The 25,128-nt window shown below is 37.8% G+C and overlaps 1 protein-coding gene across 1 annotated transcript in view; it reads left to right on the top strand.

Annotated features, from left to right (window-relative positions):
• LOC118332891 (astrotactin-2-like) overlaps nucleotides 1–25,128 on the top strand; it is a 252,036-nt gene that overhangs the window by 112,827 nt on the left and 114,081 nt on the right. Inside the window, exons 6-9 of the mRNA XM_035668325.1 lie at nucleotides 4,143–4,310; nucleotides 14,331–14,415; nucleotides 15,417–15,491; nucleotides 18,107–18,244. Coding sequence (XP_035524218.1) covers nucleotides 4,143–4,310; nucleotides 14,331–14,415; nucleotides 15,417–15,491; nucleotides 18,107–18,244 — 466 coding nt within the window. The remainder of the gene's footprint in view (nucleotides 1–4,142; nucleotides 4,311–14,330; nucleotides 14,416–15,416; nucleotides 15,492–18,106; nucleotides 18,245–25,128) is intronic.

The raw sequence follows: 25,128 nt of genomic DNA, 5'->3' as shown, positions 1-25,128 counted from the left end.
TGTATTTACTGTCCACACATTAGCATGTAAACAAAATATTTGCAAAATAAAAGTAAATTCAAGATCAGCATGGCTGCCCAGGCAACTGCTTCAAGAGTTGTCCCACTGAGTCTGTTTTAAATTCCTTGTTGGCTATGGGATAATTGTAAATTGGTTCTGTGTATTGGCAAGATACCTCAGAATAAACCTCACTGGGAGGTAAGAGAGGCCAATATGGAAAATGTTCAAGGAGTTAAGTGAAGTAAGAGGGAGTGAGGAGCTGAAGCAATTTAACTAATGATTGCCATATCTCTGAAAGCTCTGCATTCACATATCAGTTGATCAGGTGCTCTTGCCGCTGGGGCCTCATTTCTAGTCCACCCACACACCCACAATTTGTGTGCACATGGACACACAATAGAAATGGAACAGTACATAAAACTTCCACTTCTACCGTGTATTGTTTAGCTACACTTAAGATGAACACCTGAAAATCATGAAAGCCAATACTGTAAAAGACATAAGCTTTTAATGTCTTTTGAAGTTTTGGGACTGGGACTATTGTTAGGTACCTCCGTTCCGCCTACCACTTGGTACACATCATCATTAGATATATACATTGAATTTTCTCTTAGGTAAGGAATTTGCATTTTATTAACATCTAACTTTTCCATCTTTATTTCTGTCACAGTATAGTGCAGCTCTGATGACAGGCCATTGACAGTTGTACAATTAATATTTCCTAATTCTTTTAGGCCCTTTAATACCACTTTGACAGTGCTAAACTTGTTATATTTTTTCCTGCTGTTTTCAGACAGTATCGACCACCTGCAGCGTAAAAATACATCTTTTTACACTGTCCTTGTAGTCCATTGTAAAAAATACTGCTCATCAGCTACTGTGAAATGTAATATGGATATGGGCAGTCCCAGAATGATTATTTATCGATCTTGGCGACCTCCTGATCTTTGTTTTACTACTAACGAGGCAGAATTTCCACTATAGTTAAAAGTTTGGGTGCTCCTTGAGCTGACCTCTGACCTGATGCTCAATTCTCAAAATTTTGTGTATGATATAAAAAACTAATGGTTTAAGTGCAATCGCATTTTTCAGGGATATCATGAGAGAACCAGATAATTTAAATTTTGATGACTCGACAGCCTTTCTTTCAGTGCCACCTTCAGGGAAAACCTTTTATTCTAGCACCGCTGCAGGTAAAGCTCTAAGACCAGAAAATAATCTGCATCTTATGTGTTTCATACAACATTTATTTATCGTGGGGTGAATGAACAGTGCACCCTGAAGGAGCTATAAGCAGGGCTTTTGACTTTTAGTTCTTTGTTCCTCCTACAGTGCAAACTTGTGTATACTGGAATTGGCCTCAGAAAAACAGACACCTGAGGCAGAGCAGATGTGATAAAAGGCGGCTTAAGCCATTGGTCTGGCAGGCATACAGCCGGCAGCAGGCAGGCAGTCAAAGCAAACAAACAAACAAATCCAACAGATAAACAAACAAAGCAAATCCAAACTGGCAAGCCACGTATAAATGTAAGTTAGGTCAGGACAGGAACAGGAAGGCAGGAAAAAGGATTATAATGCTACAGTGTGGCTACAAACCAACATATATGACGTGACACAAGACATGTTAGCTGCCCTCTATAAGCTATTCTCTATATACTTGGTAAGTAATGAGGGATGGAAAGGCCAGCATACAAGTGATGAGGCCAGGTATCAGTGTACAGTAAACTCAGCTAGGGTGACTAGTAGACAGGTGAGACATGACAGGAGATGGTAAACAAACAACACAAAAGCTAATATGTAGGTAGGTAGATGGAAGAACTGGAGACATGGCACAGAGTAGCAGGACATTTTAGTCAACATCAAGACAGACCCCTTGCTAAATCAAATATGGGTGGAACTAAATATATCTCTCGGAGGTTAATGAGATTAATACGCATGTCATTTTATTTTATTATTAATTCTGAAGATATTCTCATTTTAGCACTCCAAAGTGTGAAGTGAATCATTGGATTTCTTTCACAGATATGTCTTTAATATTAAGCCTAGGATGGAGAGCTTTTTGTAGCGTGACAGAAAAGATGCTTGGAGGGGGGTTATAAATAACTTAATTAAAATCACAGTCCAAAGGTAGCAATAAACTTTAGCAAATAGACAAATGCATCATTTATTAGGACATAAAAATGAATAATATTCGCAATTTACCCATGTGTCTAACATCAATTGCTATTACCGTACAGTGTAAAGATAACAAAAAATACACCACAATAATGTACATTCAAGGACTGCTAGGTATGCACAGTTTCTTTGATTATCACTGTCACCATGATGACACGGATGTAAGATGCTTCCTATCCCACCTCTGTTCGCAAAACAGTTGAAATGGGATTAATCTAACAAAATAATGTTTTCCCAGTCTTTTGCACTCAACTCACAAAGTGCATGGCAAAATTGGCAGCAATCTTACTTCTCAGGAGGGGTTTCTTCACAGGTCTCTTATAAACCAACCCATAATCTAACAATTGCCTCCTTACTGCGTGAGCTGAAGCCATTAGATTTCTCTCTCTCTCAGCAAATGAGGGCTGCTGGCAGCTGTGTTCACTAAACTGCAGTGCTACAGGGAATGGCCCTGTTATGCTCACCTTTGGTCAGCCTGACCTGAGAGATGCTTTTAGGGAGGTGTCCCTTCTGGATCTGTATGTATTATAATATGTCTGGCATTTTGTTTGGTACTGCATATTTCCTGTTTAAGAGCAGCAAAAACAGCCCTTGCTCTAATAGACTGGTCGATATTTACTTATTTTATAAATCTAAACTATAGATGGATGAATTGATGACTATTGTATGTAGTAGCATGAAAACATCCAGTCATTTATAGCACAATATCTTGAATCACCTCAACCGGGGAGGTATTTTATGTTTTTAATTTCAGGAACAATGAAACAAGAGATTATGTTGCTCACATATTAAACCACACAGAGCCATTTCCATAGACCATTCACATATAACTTCACTATCTGAGGTAGATGCACTTCAACTTCAGTCCATACAGCAGAATAATGGCTACAAGCAATGCAATGTTTACTTAAGAGCAACATGCTAGTTTAGGTAGTCATAAAATAACACGCATGCATTTTTGTAAGGCTTTGTGTGGGTCAGGCTGTCCTGGTGCAAATGAAAAGAAGCAGCTGGTGACTTCATGTGTGTAGGAGTAAGCAAATGGTGTATTCTATTTCTAAAATAATAGATGAAGCTTGGGTATCTTTGCTTTATCATTTGTACAGTGTAAGTCCGAAGGATTCTTTGTGGGGTATTTTTCGTCTGAGCTGTGTATTTTACTGCAAGGCATTGGCCCTGTAACTTTTCCTGTGACTCAGATTTGATTGCTGGCTACTGGTAAAGCTTTTCCATCTGCACTAATCCTTTTTTTTAAAAACCAGCCTGAAGACCACCATCACTGGGTTGCATATCATAAAACAGAATAAATGTGTGAATCCTTTTTAATCTCACAATTGCTATCTTCATTTCCTAGCCTGTTATATATATATATGTGTGTGTATATATATATGTTAAATTCACTTTGACACAGAAATGTATATTTAGTGCAAATGCTTCCACAAATTTACTTTTCATGACACAGTGATATACACACAATATAGCTGTATTAGAATCTTTGTGTTCACCAGAGGGCTAAAGCGCAATCTCCTCACAGCTCCCTTTGGAAGTAAAAGTCATTGGCATCAATTAGGGATAATCTTGTTCAATGATCAGAGTTTAACGATTGGTCTGGGAGCAGTAAGAAAGAAAGGTAAGTCAGCTTCAATGAGCATAGCATTTACTGACTGACTCGTGAAACTCCTTTAGCCCCTCTACTGCAATTACCAAGGAAATCCCATCAATACACACATTATAGGTCTTAATTTTCTCATTTAAATTCAGCCTGGTCAGGAGGGGAATTGAAATTACAATGAAAACAAAAGAATTATCTCCTTTCCAATTGATTTGGCAATAGAACCAGCCAAAGGAGGTTTTAAAAATACCAAACAATCAACCTTATACCTTTATATCTACCTTCTACCTTCATATTGTTTTTTTGTTTTTTTTTTACAAGCAAAATAATTTTGTCTTTTGTTTTCTTTTTTCAGGAAGTAGTTTTGTGGTGAGCATGGGCAGCTTCCTGGATGTTTCCAATTGGCTGAACCCAGCCAAGCTAACCCTCTACTATCAGACCAATTCGTCCACACAGTGGATCCGGGACTACTGCGGCCAGAGGGCCACTGAGCCCTGTGAGCAGATTTGCGATCAGGACACAGGTTGGTTCAAACAAACATGCAGACACACAAATACACACCGGGATCTATTAGTTGGGCGAATAATAAAAATTACAACATATTATTCTTTACTCTGTTTTCAGTGGAAGAAAAGGGTAAAGAGTATAACACAGGGGGCATTAAGGTTTCACAGTTACACAGTCATGCTGATATAATGCTGATTCCTATGGTATTTGACTGTTATAACACAACACCTGGTACGTCAATTTGGTCCTTATGGTAATCATGAAACTATACATTGTATAGGTCATAAAAGCTCTATAGATCATTCAAAATCAGCTTTATGTTAACTATGGCTAAGAATTACAGGTGCATTAACAGATAATTACTTAATATAATTGGCAAATGTTTGAACAAAAATATGAAGCCTACAATTTTTTATTTTTTTATTTTACCTTTCTTTAACTGGGTAAGTCAATTGAGAACGAATTATCAATGACATTCTGGCAGCAGCAGCTAAATCATGACATTGAGTCAACTTGAAATTCTTTATACTGGTTAGAAAGGAACTATTTTTTAAGATGTATTGAATATGTTGAAATTAGAAGAAAGTACAGGAATTTGAACCTCTTTTATGTTGTGGTAATTGAAAGGGCTGCAATACCCAGAATAAGGAGGAAACAAGGACAGCTCTTTTTGCTTCAGGGTTACCTTCTTGAATGTCTTTCAGTATTTCTGATCTGAAAAATAACATGTTGGAGGAGCCTGGTGGAACTGCTTTTTACACCTAACGTATGGTAATATGGCAGGGATGCAACGGTGATTCAAGTATGATTATTGTCATGTAGTAATAAAAACACTAAATACTTGCATGGATTCAGATTTGTTTAGTTTGTGCCACCAGCCACAAAGCTTATTTCAGAGTCAGCAAACTGAATTAATTATTATTAAATATTTGAAATGAGCACCCTTTGATATTACTTCAAGTGACATTATATAGTCTTAAATTAATTTCAAAAATGAATCACTAAAGCCAGTGGAACAGTGGGATTCATGAGTGATTGGCTCAGTTGCCACACAAAGAGCCCACACAAGGCAGCCTGTCCCTGTGTTGTACGCTATTAATAATTGTTGCTTATTATCAGAGAAGAAAAGACTTTTACCTACTCTATTCACTCTTTTAAGAAATATACTATTTTAATTTGGTCTAACATTACCCATTGCGAGTTCCACTGGTCCAGGAAAATGGCAGCAAAGTGACCAAAAAGAGGACATCAATACCACAGTATTAGTAGGCCAAACTTCTTGTGTCCACCATTGCATATTGTCATTGCTCTATCATAGAAGCAAATGGCCTTTAAGCTGAGGCAAGAAAAACACAAACGAATGTACATTTGCCAATAATCTTAATTTGCGGTTGTTTTATTTTATAGATGATTTGTCGGCTTGGTGAGAAAAAATACACTCTGATTGAATAGACAAACTAAGCTTTTGGATGGACTGTGTTTACTTTTCTTATTCAGTTGTTGAACATATAGTCTTCAGTAGTTGGAGTTGTAGCTTAGTGTACCAAGCTAGTAAACAACATTGTTAGTGTGTAAGCAGAAGCCCTCAGTGCCTGTTTCCCATCCAGGTAAATAATCACCAGCCTCCACTGCAGTATGTACACAACCGGCTCACACAATTTTGCGGATTTTTGTGCTGACATTAAAACTCTACCAACAAAAGTTAAGCGTGCATCATGATGATATTTATCTTCTCTTGAGTGCCGTAACTCCCTTGTGTATTTCGTGCCCAACTAGATAAAGTCTAAGCTCATTAGAATGGATTACATCTGGTAATGTATGTGAAATTTATGTCACCCTGGTCAAGGGCATGTTGAGGGCTGATGCATAATGTATTAGAGCTCCAAACACTCAACTCAGTCCGTACACATGAAGATGCCAAAGATGGAGATGGAATCACGTATGTGATTGTGGATTTTTAATGCGTGCAGACACGTGTGCGCTTGCATCAGTCACTGCACGTTTATGCATTGTGAGATCAGTAATGGTTGTAATTCAATTTTGGAGTCATTTATTCATCCAGACCCCAGTACATTCAACATTCTCACTTTATTAGTACTTGTGTCTCCCCCAGTCTCCTTGTCTCTCTCCATTTATTTCTCTTTTCATCTATCCTTTTAAGCAGCAAGATTATTTCTTCAGGGCAACCACATCCATCCAGGATCAAAATTAAAGGTGTTCTTCAAAAGAGCTTTTTTATTTCCATCAATGTCCTCTACCATGTGTGATAGCACAATTATACACACACTCACACAAAGCAGTGCTGTGTGAGGACAGCACACCTGAAACAAACTCTTTCATCCAGGGACATTTATTGTAACTCCAACAATAGGGTAAAAAACCACTGCTTGTGAAATGTTAAAGGTTAAATTACATAGAAAAGTAAGCAGCAACTGCACTGAGACTTTAGAACATGCTTTGCAATGTAAAAGTGCTCAATTTACCTACTGACAAGTGATGGGAAAACATCTGTTTGGTTAAGTCTTGTTTGAACATGGAAAACACAAAAAAGCTACTTAAGATGCATACATGTGGACTGGTGGTATTTAACTGTAAATGGCTGGTGGGATATGGGATTGCATGCTGTTGGACAACCCCATTTTTTGTTGAATTGACAATTGTGAGATGTTCAGTTTACCCAGTGTAAAAATGGTCAACACAGAAAGCTAATGTACATACCGGTGCTGCAAAGTAATCATCACCCTGTGCCCTGTAAGTTCATACCATACATTCACTGCATTGATTGTCATGTGGACTTACGAGAGATTTGTTTAGGAGGTTGGAGGTTTAAAAAGATAATTAAATCAGTGTTGCATAATCAACCAAATCTTTGTTGGGAATAGATAGAGAAGTAAATTTTTTTTCTGCTGTTTGCCACTTATAATAATATAAGAAAACTGATTTTAAGGTATTGCAGGTGACAGGGAGGTTCACCACTACAAAACATAAAAATACAAATGTAGCATACCTCATCCACCTGTGTATGAGGGTGCTGCAATATTTTCAGCACTCCTAATTCCAGTGGGTTTGCATCATTCCAATAAAAGCTGGCCTAGGACATGGTGACATTTGTTTGCTCTAGATTTTTGGACATAAATTCTAAAATAAAGTTCTTCTGTTACAGAATACAGAAGGCCTACTGCTGTACTTAAATTGTCTCTACAAGTAGCAGACATTGCTGTCTAGCAGTGTCTTTTTTTGATACTACAACTGGGGCACTATAATGACATTAACAAGTTGTATCTCCTATCAGTTTAATCAGTTTAATTATAAACACGCCTACATTTCATGGGGAAAATTAAATCCACACTTTTAGACATTTGAACAATTTGCATTCATCCGTTTTCCCTGATCCTGTGCAAGATACAATACACAAGCAGTCACACGTGCCGTATGATCACAAGCAAGCATCGTTTCACCAAGTTATCTCACATCATCTCTATCATGCGCCTTCCTCCCATGCTTCAATGTCATGCTGGTTGACTGTCACTGTTAACTACCAGTCATTGTGCCTGGATAATCAGTCCTCTCTGCCTTCACCTTCACTTACGGACTCAACTGCTAGCGTAAAGGTTTGTGGATGAATGGCATGATGCAGCTCTACTGCCTGATAGCTGCTTGGGATCTAGACGGCAATAATTGGACTCGGGCTATGGGGCTGTCTTTTGTTACAACTGATAAAGTAACAGCCTCATACTGCAGTATTATATACTGTAATAAAATGTCCAAATACAATGCACCCATAAATGTAATGCATTATTTTACATATAATATCATGACTATGTACCACGTGATTATAACTGTAACGTGATGAGTCGAGTTAACACTTTATTATTATGAGTTATTACATTATAATTCAATCTGTCCTATCTCATATAGTTATACGCCCTACTAAGGAAGAATAGATTGCTGTCAGCACCTTTCCATCTATCATCCTAACTGACCTCATAAAGACCTGTGAACCTCTGTATAGCTGCTTTTGTTTTCCTCCTTTGAAATTATGTCCCCCTGGCTCCTCCAACCTCCCCTAATTGGAACTGAAACTGCTGGGGTGTTAACATATAGCCTTGCTTTATCCTTCCATTTAACCCATACAGTGCTTGCATTTGCACAAATACACACACATACTGCCATGAGTGTTCTCATGTTGAATCTACCAAGCCATTCTGCAAGGTCTTTGGTCTTCCTGGTAATTTTGGAACATGCATACATTTGCATCAAGACAACAATACATCTTTTATGTCCTCATACCATGAACCTTGAAATGTGAAAATCATCAACATGGTCACAGCGAGATACTAGAAAACCTTATAATGAAAGACATTATTTGTAACATGAGGTTGGTTATACAGGTGGAAGAGTGAAGAGAAATGATTTGTGGTCTCAAGTGATTGCCACTTGAAATGCCTACATTGTTGACTCTTAATTTAGAACAGAAGGGTGTTTAAAGTGAGAGAGCAAAGGAAAGAGGTGCAGAATGAGGACACAATGATGACGAATTGTACTGGCAGTCTAAAATTGGTGTTTATACTGGATGGTACTATCCCCGTGTGCAGTATCAGGTTGTGTGTCTGTGTAAAAACCTAGCTGGTATGTAACAGGAAAGGGACTAGGTGAGCACATTTAGATAATTGTTGTCATCAAATGACCATTTCCAATCACAGGTGATTAGCTCTAAATTAGGCCGACAAGACGTTCTAATCAGTTAACCGTGACTTTTGGCACCACTGAGTACACAGTAGAGTACGGTAGAGTCAGAATATCAGGCTGCTTGACAACTTCCACCAAGTGTACAGGTCTATGCTAGTATAGTAACTCTAGTCATACTGCAGCTATAAAAACAACAAACTACATCTAATTAGTTTGTTGCTATTTGTATTTCTGGTTTTGAGGTTATATTGTGTTATACTATAGGAGGCATTTCAAAGACGAGAGAATAGCAATAAAGGCCACCATTGCTGTACAGCTTCTGCCAGGTTCAATTGGTTCTCAGTTTCCACACATTTCCGTATTAGAAGTACAGAGGATAACTCCATAGAAAGAGTAAGGATCAGGTACAGTGACTTTGTTGATCTCAGCGTCCTAGGAGGTTCATGTAGATCCTCTTAAGTCATCACCTTCAATTTAAAGTTTTCCTCTTTTGGGTCCCTAATTGCTTAAGGCAATTAAGCAACAATTTTATTAATTATTCAGTTATTAGAAATTGAAAGATGATGTTTATTTTAAGTCTGCATCACAGGAGTACTTACTGTGTACACATTTTCATCAATAAAATAATCAGATTATTTGAGCATCCTTTACTTATTGTCATCCATCATTATGACAAAAAGTAAGCAAAATGAATACAGTTGGAACAATTGCATGGACTCCTAAAATCATTTAAAAATAGAATGAGAGAAAAGCACAAAGAAAATAATGAGCCACCACATCAGCAGACGGTCCAAACTCATAACATAGCAGATGGAGGGCACTGATATGGCTGATGTCTCCCTAGAATCCCAAGTTAACTCCAGCCAAATGCACACTGTAAATGTGAAAGTAGTGCAGTTGCCATAGTGCATTAGCAGCTCAGTGAGGTTCAAGTTTAATGACCACACAATCAGAACTCCCCCGTCCCCTCCTTGTGTGGTGTTTTTAGTGTTGGCTTTATCTTCTTAAGAATCCGTTTTTTATTATCTAATTCCTCCTCTTCACGGTTTCTTGAGGTACACTCACCTTGTGTCTGTCATTGAGCTTTCTAAAGAATAGTTACAGTCAATTCAAGTTTCTCTTCTCAACCACAACCTTCCTGACTGCACTATATCTGAACAAGGTCTTTAGAAACAGAGAATCTGCCACACAAAACTGATTTGTACAAGTTGTCTAAAGGTTAGTTTATCCAGCGTAATATGTAATCAACCAGACATATCTCTTCCTGTTAATTGCTTTATCCTCCCTTAAACACATTTGCATAAGGGAAAGAGCTGTATTTCACTGATTACTTGCAAGGTTTGTCTCATGCAAACTGTGCTTCTAGGCTGGTGCACCTCATCTGAAACAGGGTAGAAAGAATGTGTCCCTCTGCAGCCTCCAGGCCTACACAAATATGGCTATGCAATACATGTACCTCTTCTGACTGTACAGATAGACTGCTTTGTGTTCTTATGTATGTATATATCTAGATCAATTATCCACACTTATTTGGAGTGTGATAACTCTTTTCCACCATTGAATACATTCGCCAATCTTTTTATTGTTGATTACATTATGTGGACAGTCCTCACAAGACCAGCTTTTCGTATATCTTATTCAGGTGATTAAGGCAATCTGTCACTGTAGAGACAAGAGGCCAGTTGTATTTTGCAACGTTGCATAGGACTGTCAATATTGGGGTATAGAATGGTACATTATCAGAAATAGGTAAGTTGACCTTTTGACACTATTTCAACATCACAGGAGCCAAGATAAAAGATGAGGGGACAGGTTTGCTTTCTACTTGTGATCAAAGCTAAAACTAAAGCTTCCAGTTCACTGTTTCCAATTTCCACCCTTTCCTTCCCATTAAAATAACTATCGACAAAAATATTGTTTAATGCTGTTATATTAAGACACAATATCTCTCATTCAAAACACTTTAAAGTGAAGACACAACTCAAAGGAAAACATCTATACACTTATTTTTACTAAGATGACCTACTACTCAAATGTTGACGGGCTCAGTTGTAATAAATCATCTGTATATCTGCAGTTAGAATACTGATTGAATCAGAATAGTACATATATGTGGTATCTATGAAAAATCTAGACTTGAAACAGTATTTGATTGATTTGCTCGCAAATATCTTTTGATGTATACTCCTTTTTGCTACATCACCCTTGGGTAGGCCTATAGGCAATGAGTAATAGGCTGGTCTAAACATAAACTACATGTTTTCTAAACTCAGTTGTTTAAGTTAAGCTGAATAAGGTAAAAAAAGCCTATAATTATGTTGTTATGGATACATTTATATGTTAAACAGTGAGGACTATATAAAATATGGTCATCGTATTGCACTCTATGATATGATTACACAGTCTTAGCTTTACTTAATTTTGGTCTGCTAAACTGGTTTGTTTAACATCCAGTAATATGTCAAAATACAAACAGGTGTTTTGGGAATCAGTGGAATGCATTACATGACAGAATGCAAGTGTAGCATTCAGCTCTGTCACTGCCACTTTATTTCAGACTTGCTTTGCTTGCAGTTCATTCAGCAAAGAATCACTGGTAATTTAGGTATTGATTTGCTTTTTCTTTGGCGTGTATGAAATCCAAAAAAAGAATGTTGGCCATGTCCTATTAGATGTTTGTTCTTGAACCAAGCACAAGCTGAGTATAACAGTTGTCAGCAGCAGGCACAATCTTGTCAGTGGTGCTCTTGGATGCAGCCTGTTCCCACCTCTCCTCTCCAATTAATCAGAGGTGCAGTCAGGCATTTTAACCAACATATCAGAGTTTGCTATGTAAATCCTTCCTTATTGCAAATGTAAGAAGAAAAAAACACTATTGTTAGCCTAACCACTAACAACTAATGAAAATGCCAATTCCAGCCTCTGACGGACCAAAAAGGGAAAGAGAAGAAGAAAAAAGGGGCGGGGGGTGTTGTAATTCCCCCTCTATCTCTCCAGCATGTAACTGGGTACATGCGACCTGACTGCACATGTGCAAGATTGATTTTACTAAGCAATGCCTGTGGCAGTCAGGAATAATTCAATATAACTAGCTATAACTAGGTTAAATGTGTATTTAACCAGTACCAACGGGGAGGTGGGGGACAGTGTGCTTATGTGTTTGCAACATTAGTGTGCCTGGGAGTAGAAAAACAAAGGAGACTGTCTTCCCAAGAAAAGCAACAGCAAGTTAAAGTATAAGGAGGAATTATTTAACCTATGGTCATTCCCTAACCTTAACCAAGTGGTTATTATTGTAGTCATTTTAACCCAAAATATTATCTTTCCCTACCCCTAACCAAGTCTAACCAAATCTTAACCATACTGGTGCAATGGCTTTTTTTTAAAACAAGGGAAGTTGGCATGGGTTACTATTGTTACTATTAGTCTTTGATTCAAATAAATAACTTGTTTTGGACAGAAAGAAAATAAAAGTTATTTGATCAAATTATATATATATATATATATATATATATATAAATAAATTCTGGCTGAAACTAGTGTCCTTCAATCTCTATACTCTTCATACATCTTTTATTTGTAATGGCTATTTAAATGTTGTTGATGTTTATACATTTTAAAGTGCAGCCATTTCAAGATATCTTACTCTTCATTTAGCAAGGGCACATGAAATAACCACAAGCAAATAAAAACATTTGTTGCCTCTCTCTGACTGAATCCTGGTAGTGCATCCCTCCATGAGTGAGTCTTAAGGCTTTAAACTCAACCAGTAAATTATTAAACACTAGATGATAAAATGTGAATGGTGTTGTCTGGGTGGCCATTACTTGTTTTTCCATTGCAATGCCTCCATATAGGTCAACAGAAAGCAGTCAGTAGCATTTATTTTAGAAACACTGCTAATAGAAAAGTTGGTAAAGCTATCAATGACTTCAGATCTTACGAATGCATTTAGACAGCCGTACACATGCAGTGCATTCTTAATATTTTATCCACCATATATGACACTATAAGGCAGTTTACGAAACTGGCCCACATAAAACAAACCAAATACGTAGTCATTGTTTTTTTTGTTATTTGAGTAGCAGTCACCTAACAGCATGGATAACACAATTATTGTCTGTACAGATACAGCAAAGGTGAGTTATTATTGGATGTTAGCTGGGGTATTTCTGTTTTACGTGAGGATCACATAAACATACTTTTTTTTTTAGAGTCAGCAAAGATATGTTCAGTAAACGGAGCTACAGCAAAGCAGAAAACTCAAAACCATAACATGTGTCAGTGCTTACCCATTTTATTTTAGTATTTTTATTACTGTATTATTTTTAACAGTAATTGTTCCAAGTATTGTTCCATTCTACCGTATAGATATAGGAGTAAAATCTACTATTTAAAAGTTCCTTCACTTGATTCATATGAGGAAGAAATACATGACATTTCCAGCAACTACCCACAAGGTACTGTTAATAACCAGTCAAATGATGTATTATGACATTGCTGTCCATTGACTTGCATGTTGCACATAAGCAACGGGTTGTTTTAAACTTAATGGCTAGCTCATGAGGCAGCAGCACCATTAACAAGAAAGGTGCACGACTGGCAGCATCCTGTACCAAAACAAAGCTGCTGTGCTGCCATCTGAATGTCTCTGCTTGTTCTGCAGTGGGGAGCTCTCCAGCCAAGTGTGGAGAACTGAGCAGAGATCTTGTGCTGAGACACAAAACTGAAAAGAACAAAAATACCTTAGTGAGGATGATACAGACTTATAGTGATACTGGAAGCAAACAGAAACCCAGTCACTGTTTATCACATTCTAGCCAGACAGGAAAAACAGAACCGTGTCACTGGACTCCAGGGAGTGCAGTGAGTGTGCAAATTAGCAAATGTTTGTTTCTTATTTGTGTGCTGATTGATGGTGACCTCAGAGCTCTGTTGTTAAAATTTATGCAGTCATAATGTTTAAAGCATTAATCTAACATTTCCTTAACTTTGACTTCATTTATAAGTATTCTGGGAATCAAAAAAAGAAACTAAAAATCAATAGTGGAAACGTGCCATTTCACTCTGATAGCTTGGCAACAAACAACCCAAGAGAATGATTGCTATTACGTTTTGTAAAAGATTTCAGGAAATAGCCCAGCTAATGGTACTGCTTTCACTGTAAATGTACTCCAGTTTGGTTTGCTGGAGGGAATTAGCTGGAAAATTAGGTGGCATGGCAACTGTTTATTTGATACGTCTCTAATGAATAAGCAGGAAAGGGTCACTTACATGGTAATTTATTCAGCTACTGAGGATAAATAAATATATGCCACTGTGCCCCTTCTTGTTCTCTCTGTTGCAGGAGAATGCAGCTGTCATGAGGGTTATTCCCCCGATCCTGTCCATAAACACCTCTGCGTGCGCAGCGACTGGGGTCGAAACGAAGGGTAAGCCCTGTCTGCTCTATCCACTCATATCGGAAAACTCACTTGTACTTAAGTGACCTCACTGCTGGTTTCGCAGTCCCTACTCCCTACTGCATTAGCGCACAGTATTAACTTTACATAAAATAAAGGTGAAGTCGCTGTGATGGATTAGCTATCCGAAGCGAGTTTCAAGTCTGTGCAAGTTGATCTTCAGAATATTACAATGAATAGAAAGCAAGGTAGGAAATCAATCTAATAACTTACTGTATGACTTCAAAAGTGTGCACCAGTTATGTTAAATATAAGCAATGTGCAGTTAATGGGCTAAAACATGCAAACGTACCTATACGGTCTTTTAACTTTTGGAAGTAGACTCAATTAGAAGTATATGAAGGAAAAGGTAGGAGGGAAGTTAAAGTATGTAATGAAACAAAACAGCAGAGGAAGGCCAGAGAGTGAAAGAGGGGGAGATAAAGAGACAGATTAATAGAGAGCAACACCGAAGAAGAAAGGCAAATAGTAGAAATTGACTTTATAGGGATAAAAAGTAAGTCAAATGAGCCCTCTCTCTGACTCTGACCTTGTTTGACTATTAGCTGGCTTGCACAATCATTGCTTCAATTAAAAGGTCCCACATTGTTATTCAGCTCCACCTGTCACCTGCTGGATTCAGTCCAGTCATATATCAAATTTCCATTAATAGTTTTGTAGGGGTAACAGCTGACAGAGTGTAATCTTATCCATATGAAAACACAACGTTTGATAAAGTGATGTTAGCTTTGACCTTGTATTTCAGTTGTTTGATTGGTACATTGTATTATATGTTCATGGATTATTTAAACTGCACAATTGCTACATCTTTATCAATGAAAAAAATCATTATGACTTAGATAATCTTAGATTTTTACTCATTTTACATAGACTCAGCTGGAATTATGACGTTGAACATGACATTATTTTCTAATAGAGATTTTCTTATATTTCTCTCTTTGATTTGGTGTTCCCTTCTCTCTGTCCTCAAGTCCCTGGCCGTATGCTAACTTGGAGAAAGGCTATGACCTAGTTACAGGAGAGCAGGCCCCAGAGAGGATCTTCAGGTGAGTCCTTCACTTCTGGTGTATCTCCTGAGTGCATGACTTCTGCTGGCCATCTGTGACTCTGTGGACACACAGTGGAATGATGGTGGCTTTCTTGGCATGTGTTTGTGTGTGTGTGTGCATGTGTGTGACGGAGCATACAGATGAGCAGCCGGCAGATACACATAGCCATAGTTGGATGGACACACAAATACACCTCGCACTGGGGCGAAGTCTCACCCATGGGCTCTTATGTGGAGAAATAGCCCAAGGGGCAGTGCTGGATGGACTCCTTTCAAATGCTTTTACTGCCATTTTTGTTACACTTCTCATTCTTGATGGGGTCATTGTGTCTGACATTTTCCAAGAACTACAAGGCACAAAGGACTCATTCAGTATCACACAGCTGTTCTATTTAAAAGGTTTCACAATAATAACCCAACAATTTTTTTATGTTTTTATACATTTCTATTTTCATCTTGTACCTTTAAATAGTCCATGTCGGCCTGACCTATTGCGTTACATGCACTTTTCAGACAGAACAACATAAAAACAAAATAAACAAAATATAGTGGGTGCAGGATTTAGAAAGCACAGTTTTCACTAGAATAGTAATTATGTAATTATCGCAAGTTAAACAGTAATGTACACAATGCCTTGAAACCCCAAACACTGATAACAGTAATATGGTATCCATAAACATATACCCTTTTTGACTACACACGTTTCAAAAGTTGACATGGTCATTCACTCTATTCAGTTTTATTTGCTGTATATCCTAAGTGAATTAAAGGATAACCTTGATGCTCACTAGCCCCCGGTATAGGTAGGAAGAGTTCTTTTTCACAGTAATCTTGCTCCTCTTCACACTGACCTTGCAGAGTTAGCTACTCGGCGCAAGTCCACTCTAAGAAATTAGGTACTAAATCCACATTCTTTGTTCTGCACAAAAACACATTCCATCTTCCAGCTCTCCACTGCCAGTTAAAAGCACTACTCGGATGGCGCCGGCACAAACCCATACAAAGGAAGCAACCAAATCTACTGCTTGGTCGAATCACTGTGTCGGAGTTTGAGAGAGAATAAAGACGGAATGACACACACACACACACACACACAGCTGTAGACCACAAATACTTTCAGCCATGTCCACACTCATACAGATAGCAGAGAAAGTGAGTAAAGATGCAGCAACCAAGTAGAAACACTTACTGAGTTCCCTTTGGAAGGTTTGTGTATCAGTGCTGTGTAAGGGAGGATAGGAGAAAAGGATGCATAGCTCTTCAGCTGGACAGTGTTAGAGTCGGCCGGTCCTAAAGAGAAGCTTAATAGTAACAGGGATTGGTTTCACAGATGGGGAGCTTTGTAGAAAACCAGTGCTGCCTCTCACTTTTTTCTTGATGCTAGGAAAAATGAGAAAATAAGCTTCCTGTGATGTGAAGGCATGAGGGTTACACAAAGAATGGTTGGATGGAAATGCAATGGATTGAATGCAATAATTTAAATGTTAATAATAAACATTTTGAAGTCCAGTTGGGTTTGAATTCGTAGATAGTGAAGGGAGGTCACAAGTGCAGTGCATTCAGATTCTCTGACTCCAATTAATACACTGGCAGCAGCATTTTTAATGCTGAGGTTTGGCAGCGCAGTAATCAGGTCATGTACAGACTGTAAAAATGCATGTTTGACAGGTTGGATGTCAGTAATATTTCAAAGTAAATAAACTAACATGATGCAAAGGTGGAAAAATACTCATTATAATATTGTTTATGTGGGAGTCAAGGAAGGAGTTTGATTGAATCTTATGCCAAGATTTTAGACAAGGAAGGCCATACAAGCTTTGTTTCTAGGTTTCTAGAAAATTTTTGTTGGCCTCCTGCAGAGATACATTAAAAGCACATAATGCAAAGCACAGCCATGTTCTGTGCTATTTGCAATGCCTTACCAGGTGCTGTTATTCCCAAGCGACAAGTCTAGGCCCGCTGCAGGGGGTCCTCCTGAGGATATTAATCTTCGCTTGAGAGAAACATCTCTGGCAAAAAAATAAATGATTTTTTACACCATCTGCATTTGAAAGGGAGGGAAATTGTTTTTTTTTGTTTGTTTTGTTTTTGGTATTAGTAATTAAAACGCCAGGACACCACAGCTAATGTATTTCTCTAAATCCAATTCTGTTTCCAACAGTGCCATAGGTTCACTGCATGCAAATTCCAATTAAATTACTTGTCACACAGCAACTTTTTACTAGTAGGCTAAACAGCTTTCCTTTGCTGTAAAATAACTGTGCCAGTCTTCATACCCCAAAGAACCCAAATATCTGAGACTCTCATCTATTTGTGTCCCAGACTCTCCCCAAATCAACATCACACCATTGCTTTCTCATTAACCAAGGAATAACTAGTACTGCCCATTAGCCTCAACATATAAAAGTGTACAATATGCCAGAGTTTACAATTATTCTTTCTGTGGGGCCCTCCCCATGCATGTGCTTTAAGCCTACACTTTTCATTGTGTTCATCACTGCAAAAGTATCTTTGTATGCTTATGAATGTGCACACAGCTGTACAATATGTGTATGATAGTAGTTGAGTAGTTTGATTGATTGACATTTATTTCTTGTGGTTGTTCCAACACAGATCATTCTACAGTCTGGGCCAAGGGTTGTGGCTGCCAGTCAGCAAGAGCTTTGTGGTGCCACCAGTGGAACTGTCAATCAACCCCATCGCCAGCTGTAAGACAGATGTGTTGGTTACTGAAGATCCAGGGGAGGTCAGGTCAGTCTGACTCAGCTTAGAGCTCCACACTTGTGTTGTAAGAGAAATTGTGCATAAGTTTCTCTGGTGTCCAGTCTATATAAACTTAAAGTCTAACAAAAACAGTTAAATCAGTGTTTATGGAATTCTAAATCCTGGCCCTACAGCTGGAGTGACACAAGAATGGTTAATAAAACCCCTTTGTTTCGTGGAGTCTATAAGCCCAAATAATTGTTAATATGTCTTTACTTCAATTGTGAGCTGTTTCCATGACACTGGCATTAGTGTTGATGCAGCTATTCTGACTTTAGCACAGATGTTCATTATACATGACATTCCAATATGACTATATAATAGGCATTAAGGAATGTCACAGTGCTACTTCATTATTTTGTGTCATGGCTGCCTTCTTACTACTGTCAGTAACTGGCTGTATTCACCATACAGCAGTATGCTTCTTGCTGGCAACTGTAATTTGGTTTATTTGACATTAAAACTACAGGTAAGCATTCAAAATGTGAGTATTGTATGTAAATGGGAAAAAAAGGCATATTGCTGTAAATGTATCAAAAACATTCAATGTAATTTGCCTACTATGCTTCATAGAATTACTAAAACAGTATAAGACAGCTCTAATAAAATAAAAGGCAAAATACCCATTAAGCATTTAATCAGGTCAATAGATCCTTTAGAGGTCTCAGATTTAGAGGGCTAAAGTGACAAGGAAAAGCATTACACAAACTTAACTTTCGGGCTATGCTAATAGGGATCTAAAAAAACAAATTCATACAGGAAAATAGTGTCAACAAGGTTATGGATTTGCCAATCCCACAGTGCAATAACAAAATATTGGCAACATTAGACTTGTGTTTTTCTCATCCAACCAGCCAGTAGGTGCTGGCATGCATCAGTGCAGCTGAACAACACAAAACATGTCAGAGCATCAGCTGCAGATTAAAACAATCACCCATCTATGGAATCCAACTGACACCCGCCTGAGAAGTGATATTTCATTTGAAAACCAAATTACCCGCCGTTGCTACATAACATACACATGTACTTCTTGTCACATAATGTAAAGGATAGTATTGTGATACAGGTGTGTGCCTGTGAATCACTGCAACCCAATGTTTTACTCACCACACAGATAAATCCACACCATCTTTAACCAATAATCATCAGCACACATGGTTGCACATAACACACATTGAATCAGTGATGCATTTCTTGTTCACTGCTGATTGAATTATTTGCTGTATGGAAAGGCTGTTGTACATATGTTGTACCACATGTACAGACTCCGTTACAACAAACCACATTTGGAAACCACTAGAGTACTTCTGAGAAATTATGGCTTGCAAAAATATATACTTAATCACAGTGACATTTCATGAAAACAAACCTCTTACCTCAAGCAAAATATTTTCATAATGGCAAGGAATCACATTTCCAAGGCTCCCTTAAATTGAGACTCAACGATGAAAAAAAGAAAAACTACTCCAACAGCACATTACTGCAACTTTCAAGCTGTGCTGCAAAACTATCATTTGAAGTGCTTCTAAAGTTTACTGGTATTTTCAAGGAACGATTTTAAGGAGCCCAAACACAAAAAGCTTTTTCAGTTTGCAAATGGTTAATGACTGAATGAATGAATGGTAAGATGACAGAGGCAATGAAGATTTTAAAAATGAAACATGTTGGTCAAGCGGCTGTTGAATTTGGTTGACTGTTGGTCTGTTGTGTCAACCGAGAAATTATTTTAGGTCAGGGGTACTCAGACTTCTTTAAGAAAGTTCCTCGTATTGGATTAACGAAAAATCAAAAGTCTGCAACAAACTCCTGTCCCTGATTTAATGTTTATGTGCGTTTTATCCTTATTGGAATTATTTGGTTTTGTTTGTTTGATTGATTTTTTCAAGCATGGTGGCTTGAATCAGTGCTGTGAACCTGGTGTGACTGCCAGATGGAATCACTGATCCCAGTGTTCATTGGTCAGTAGCTTCAGTGTGAGCACGTTCAAGGGAATGAATGTATTTCTTTATCCGTTAATTTTCTGTTCTCTTGATTAATTTCCCTTTTCTCTGCAAACTTTGAAAACGACACCTCACATAGACACATCACTGACGACTGTGTAAACGCACACACAGAAAAGGGCGAGCGAGCATGCACAAACATACCATTTGAGGTATTTCTGCTAATTCACAGGGGAAATGTCCCTATACTTTAATGACCATGACATGCACACTTTGAAAGTACCCAGGACTGAGGGTACTTTAGCAGTGATTACAGCTGACCCCTTCTGATTGAAATCACACTAAACATAGCTGAGGTACTTTTTTATGCCCTGATCAGGTACTTGCACCTGTTCAATGATTGGAGCAGAGCAAGTGTCAGCACCCAGACTGATCCAACAGGAGACAATCATAGCAGAGGGATTGATCATTGTCCTGTACCTCGGCTGCTGACTTTTACAATGTAGACAACATTATAACACCGCACAAAGTGTTTCATCACCCCAGCATGTTAAAAGCTGCAATGAAAATGTTTTTAAATTATTGAAACACATTAATGCAGAACATGTTCACTTTAACTGACTGGTATATTTCTCTGAATCTTCCCGGCACCCAACTGTCCTCTGTCTTTGATACCGAAAATTCAATAAACTAATTTGTGATTCAGAAAGCCTGAATTGCAGTATCACAGAGTATTGGATTTGTAGGTCTAATATGTATCATATAAATTGTTGTGGAAAATTGTATCCACTGCCACAAAATTCCAAACTTCTCACAGGCTTTATGAAATTGCCTCAGGAGCAAAGAAATCCCAAGGCAATTGTACACATCTGCTAAATCTGACCTAAATGGGATTTCTGCACCCCTTGCCATTAATTAATAAATTGTGATTAGTGATGGTGAGCTACAAAACTGAGGAGGTGTTTTAGAGTTTTAGAAGAGGTGTTTTAGAGTTTACAGCCATGTATCTACATTATGACTGAAATCATGAAAGATTAGAGTTTCTCCATTTAGGTAGGAGGTAAAGCAATTATTTCAAAGCAATTACTTCTTTTGTGTATTTTCCTTTTCTTGACAAGTGCCGCTGTTGGTGCATGATGAATAGACCTTACAGGGTTACATCACAACTCCAGGTGCGAATTGAGCACTTCAGCTGAGAACAAGAACTTAGCTTTTGTTTTCTTTGCAGCAGAGGAGCTCCATTTGGGTTAAAGCAAGTTAAGCTGTGGTGGAAAGATGCGCCTTATTTGTGAAAATGGCGAGCATGTCAGCTGTTGTCACTTCCTGAAATTACACCAGCAGTCTTTTTGTTCTGCCTCACTGATGAGCTCCACTTAGAGATATTAAGTTTAACTTCTACTCAGATATCATATCTGACACTTTATAGCAACATGACATATTACATGCAACTATTGTAATAGATAGAAACAAAGCCATCTTTCTTGTCTGTGAGTTGAACTGCTGAAAGATGAATCACTCTTAAACAATATCACTCTGGGAAATAAATAAGATCTTTGGAGACACGAAGGAGGAAATGCACATTCTATGACTGATTAAAAGCCCACTTTAGTTGGAATAATAAGTTAATGTTCTGTAGTTGGTTAATAATTAGTTCCTGTAACATAGGAGGATCTGTCAGCTTGTCATGAATAATGCAGACAACTCATTATCCAAAGCATTTTTGTGGAACAAAGTCCCATGGGACCTTATGGAGTTTCTGGCTGATGCACTCTCCCAAAGTGTTTATGCAGACGTTGATGTAGTCAGTCAGTCATGATAGACATGTTGATGCGGGAAGTGGTGAAATGCACTGTAGCTGTGGCATTTAAATGGATGCATCCCCATTTCACTTCTGCCCATTGGCTGACTGACAGAACCCAATGAAATGTATTCTATATGAAAAAGATAAGTGATGTCAAGGTAAGTGTCAGCTTGACTAAGCTCAGCTTTTCACTGAAGATGTTTTGTCTCTTGATATTAACATCACCCAACCTCACATCGGTTAGGCTTATTTTATAAACCTTTTAAAAAAGCTGTTTTAGAATTACACTCTCAGTATGTTATCGGGTACACATATTGCCAAAGTAAAGTTCCTATAATGTATATATACATTGAATCACAACACTCATATTAAGAACAAACTTATATTTTTTTCTTATGATTATACAAATTTGGCCGAGATGGGTAGTGTTGCCTCAGATAAGTAGTCTCTTTCATTCCCTGAAAGAAAATTAGTTATGGTTTAGGATTTAAAATACAGCCTGTTGTGGGAACTTTTGGTGCGTCCATTCTGATAAGCTGAACCAGTACATTAGAGGGTAAGACCTGTGTAAAATAGAACAAAGTGCCTCCCTGATTTCACTCTGACTACAGACCTTCTTGGTTATGTCCTCTTGATATACAGTATTAACCTTTGCTTAAAGGCTACCAAGAATAGCTTGTTCAACCATTTACCTATAAAAGAATAGTTAAAATGCTGCCGAATTTTACACTACAAGTGATTATAAAGCCGTCAAGCTATATCTCAAATATTTCCTCTCTTTATTCTCATTATATTTACACTTAAATTACTTTGCCTATAAAGTCTGTGACATATAAAGCTAGTCACTGTAGAGGAATATTCATTCAAGTGAACGTCCATACTATACTGTTAGGCGTACTGAAATACAAGAAACATAAAAGGGATAAAATGGGTCATAATAATAAAAGGCAGAGCTTCTGCTTTTGCAGTCTTCAGCACTTAGCTCTGAGTTATTATAGCTTGTATGAAAGGCATTATTTAAGAATTGCGAGATTTAATACATTCTGTACATACCACATTTGAAATGATGTGTCATTCATTCATCAATTTAATTTCTCTTTAAGCACTTCTTTAGGTGGTAAATGCAAGGTCATAAAGCCAACCATTGACTGACTGAATTAGCCTGCAGTAAAGACTTGCCTTGACAGTATCTTTTGTTCAGAGTAAACATTCACACACTTTACATTTAAGAGCTGAACGATGTACAGAATACAAAGCATAAAATATGTTGTAATGCTTTGCTGTGTTTGCCCTGGTTAACTGATCAATAATTGCATCGGTGTTGGAATTCAGGCTGAGCCGTTTTTGTTGTCTGGGTCATGCTGAGAAACAAGGAGCCATTGCATATACTGTATCTCCAAGCTATTATTATAATGCTTACGATTTACGCTTACCTTGCACTTTTACTATAAAAGCAAGGTGTTTCTGTTTACAGATGTACAGAAGAAATTCAGCTTGTTGAACTCTATGTTTTGTCTTGTCCCAACATTTATTTTTTATCACACTGTCATATTTTAAGAATTAGTTTTCTGACTCCTATTGGCAATGATTGAAATTGAATCTTATCTAATATTAGCCTTGCATTTCTGCTGCTTATTTTTTAACCAAAGTCAATGTGTAAACACCTCATGAATATCACAATAAACAATAATTCAGGCACTTTAACCTGAGTTTCTACTGACATCCCATGCTGGTGATTAATGAGCTCACTCACCATGATCAAGTAAACTCAAAATGTGCCGTTGACAATTATCCAATGCAACTGCAAGAAGTTGACACCAGGAAACAAATAGGTACATACAACCCCTTCCGTCTACTTCAAATCTCCATCAAAAATGTTTACAACTCTACACTCAAACCAAACAATTGATGTATCAATCTTTATTTTATCACTAAGGTTTACCTGCTTCTTTCACCCACCAGATTTTTCTTCGGTGATTACAGCAAGCTTAAAGAAAATGCACTCTATTCAATGACAAAAGTGCTTGATGAGAGTCAGCATATTTGTGGGAAGCTGGAACAAGAGCATTAATCAAGTGCAGGGGCAGACCAATAACGGTCTCTGTAATCATGCTGGAGCAGCGCTCTAACTTTGGGCTGCGTTGCCTGGTCATTCATCATCTGGAAAAGCAAGAGGCAGAGAGGGAGATTAATAACAAGTACATTAGTCAGTGTTTAGATGCAACCAATGTGCTTCTGGGTCAAGCAACAGAGTCACAGTGCCAAAAGAGATGATCTTGATAAGCTAATGATTTGGAAAAGAAACACTGTCAGGATTTAAGTCTGTTTTTGATTTTGGTATTTACGAATTCTAAAACAATAGTTCAAGTATCTTTGTAGAGTGATGTATGGCATGGGTTGTTTTATCGTTCTAGAAACCTATATGGATCAGTTTTTAGGCACCTGTTAATTTGATAGTGAGAAACTATCTGACTCTGTGCCATGATTTAATATGTTGCAAAACATTTTAAGAAACTTTCCAATGGTCTTACTAAGAGTTTTCTTTAGCATTTGTTTTTCCAGTTTTCCTCCTTCAAAACCGTCTTGCAACAGGTATCTTGGAATTGATTGTTTTTTCATCTTGGACTCAATATTCCCTCTATCCAGAAGGATAGCCAGTTAGCATGCACCTCACAGCTGAGGCAACCCATTATTTTTGTCTGCCTCACCTTCCCCACCCTCTGTTTTCCTCTGAATTAAGGAGTCATTTGTCAATGCTTTGAGTGCCTGCCAGAAAGAACTGATGCACAGAATGCCATGTGTTGTCTGTCTAATTCAGAAAAATTGAGTTGCCAAATAAAGAGAAGAAGAATAAGACATGGAGGCCGAGAGAATGAGACAAACAGAGAATTACCTTTTTTTAGATTTTGGCACAATACAATAATCCTTTGTGACTGTGATAAGCAAGTGTGTAACCCACAGACAGTGACTGAACCATAGCAAGGAGGTGTTGAAGAAAAGTAGAAAAACCCTTCAAAAGCGGACCAACACTGAATCGTCATCTACTACCCCTAATCAGAAGTGCAAGTGCCAATAATGACACAAACATCATACTCCTTCAGGCACATAAACCTATTGCTACATATATATAT

Source organism: Morone saxatilis, unplaced genomic scaffold (assembly GCF_004916995.1).
Source record: "Morone saxatilis isolate NCDOM2014 unplaced genomic scaffold, NCSU_SB_2.0 Contig21, whole genome shotgun sequence".
NCBI lineage: Eukaryota > Metazoa > Chordata > Actinopteri > Moronidae > Morone > Morone saxatilis.
Note: the sequence above shows the minus strand (reverse complement) of the source record. Positions and strands in the feature narration are given on the sequence as shown.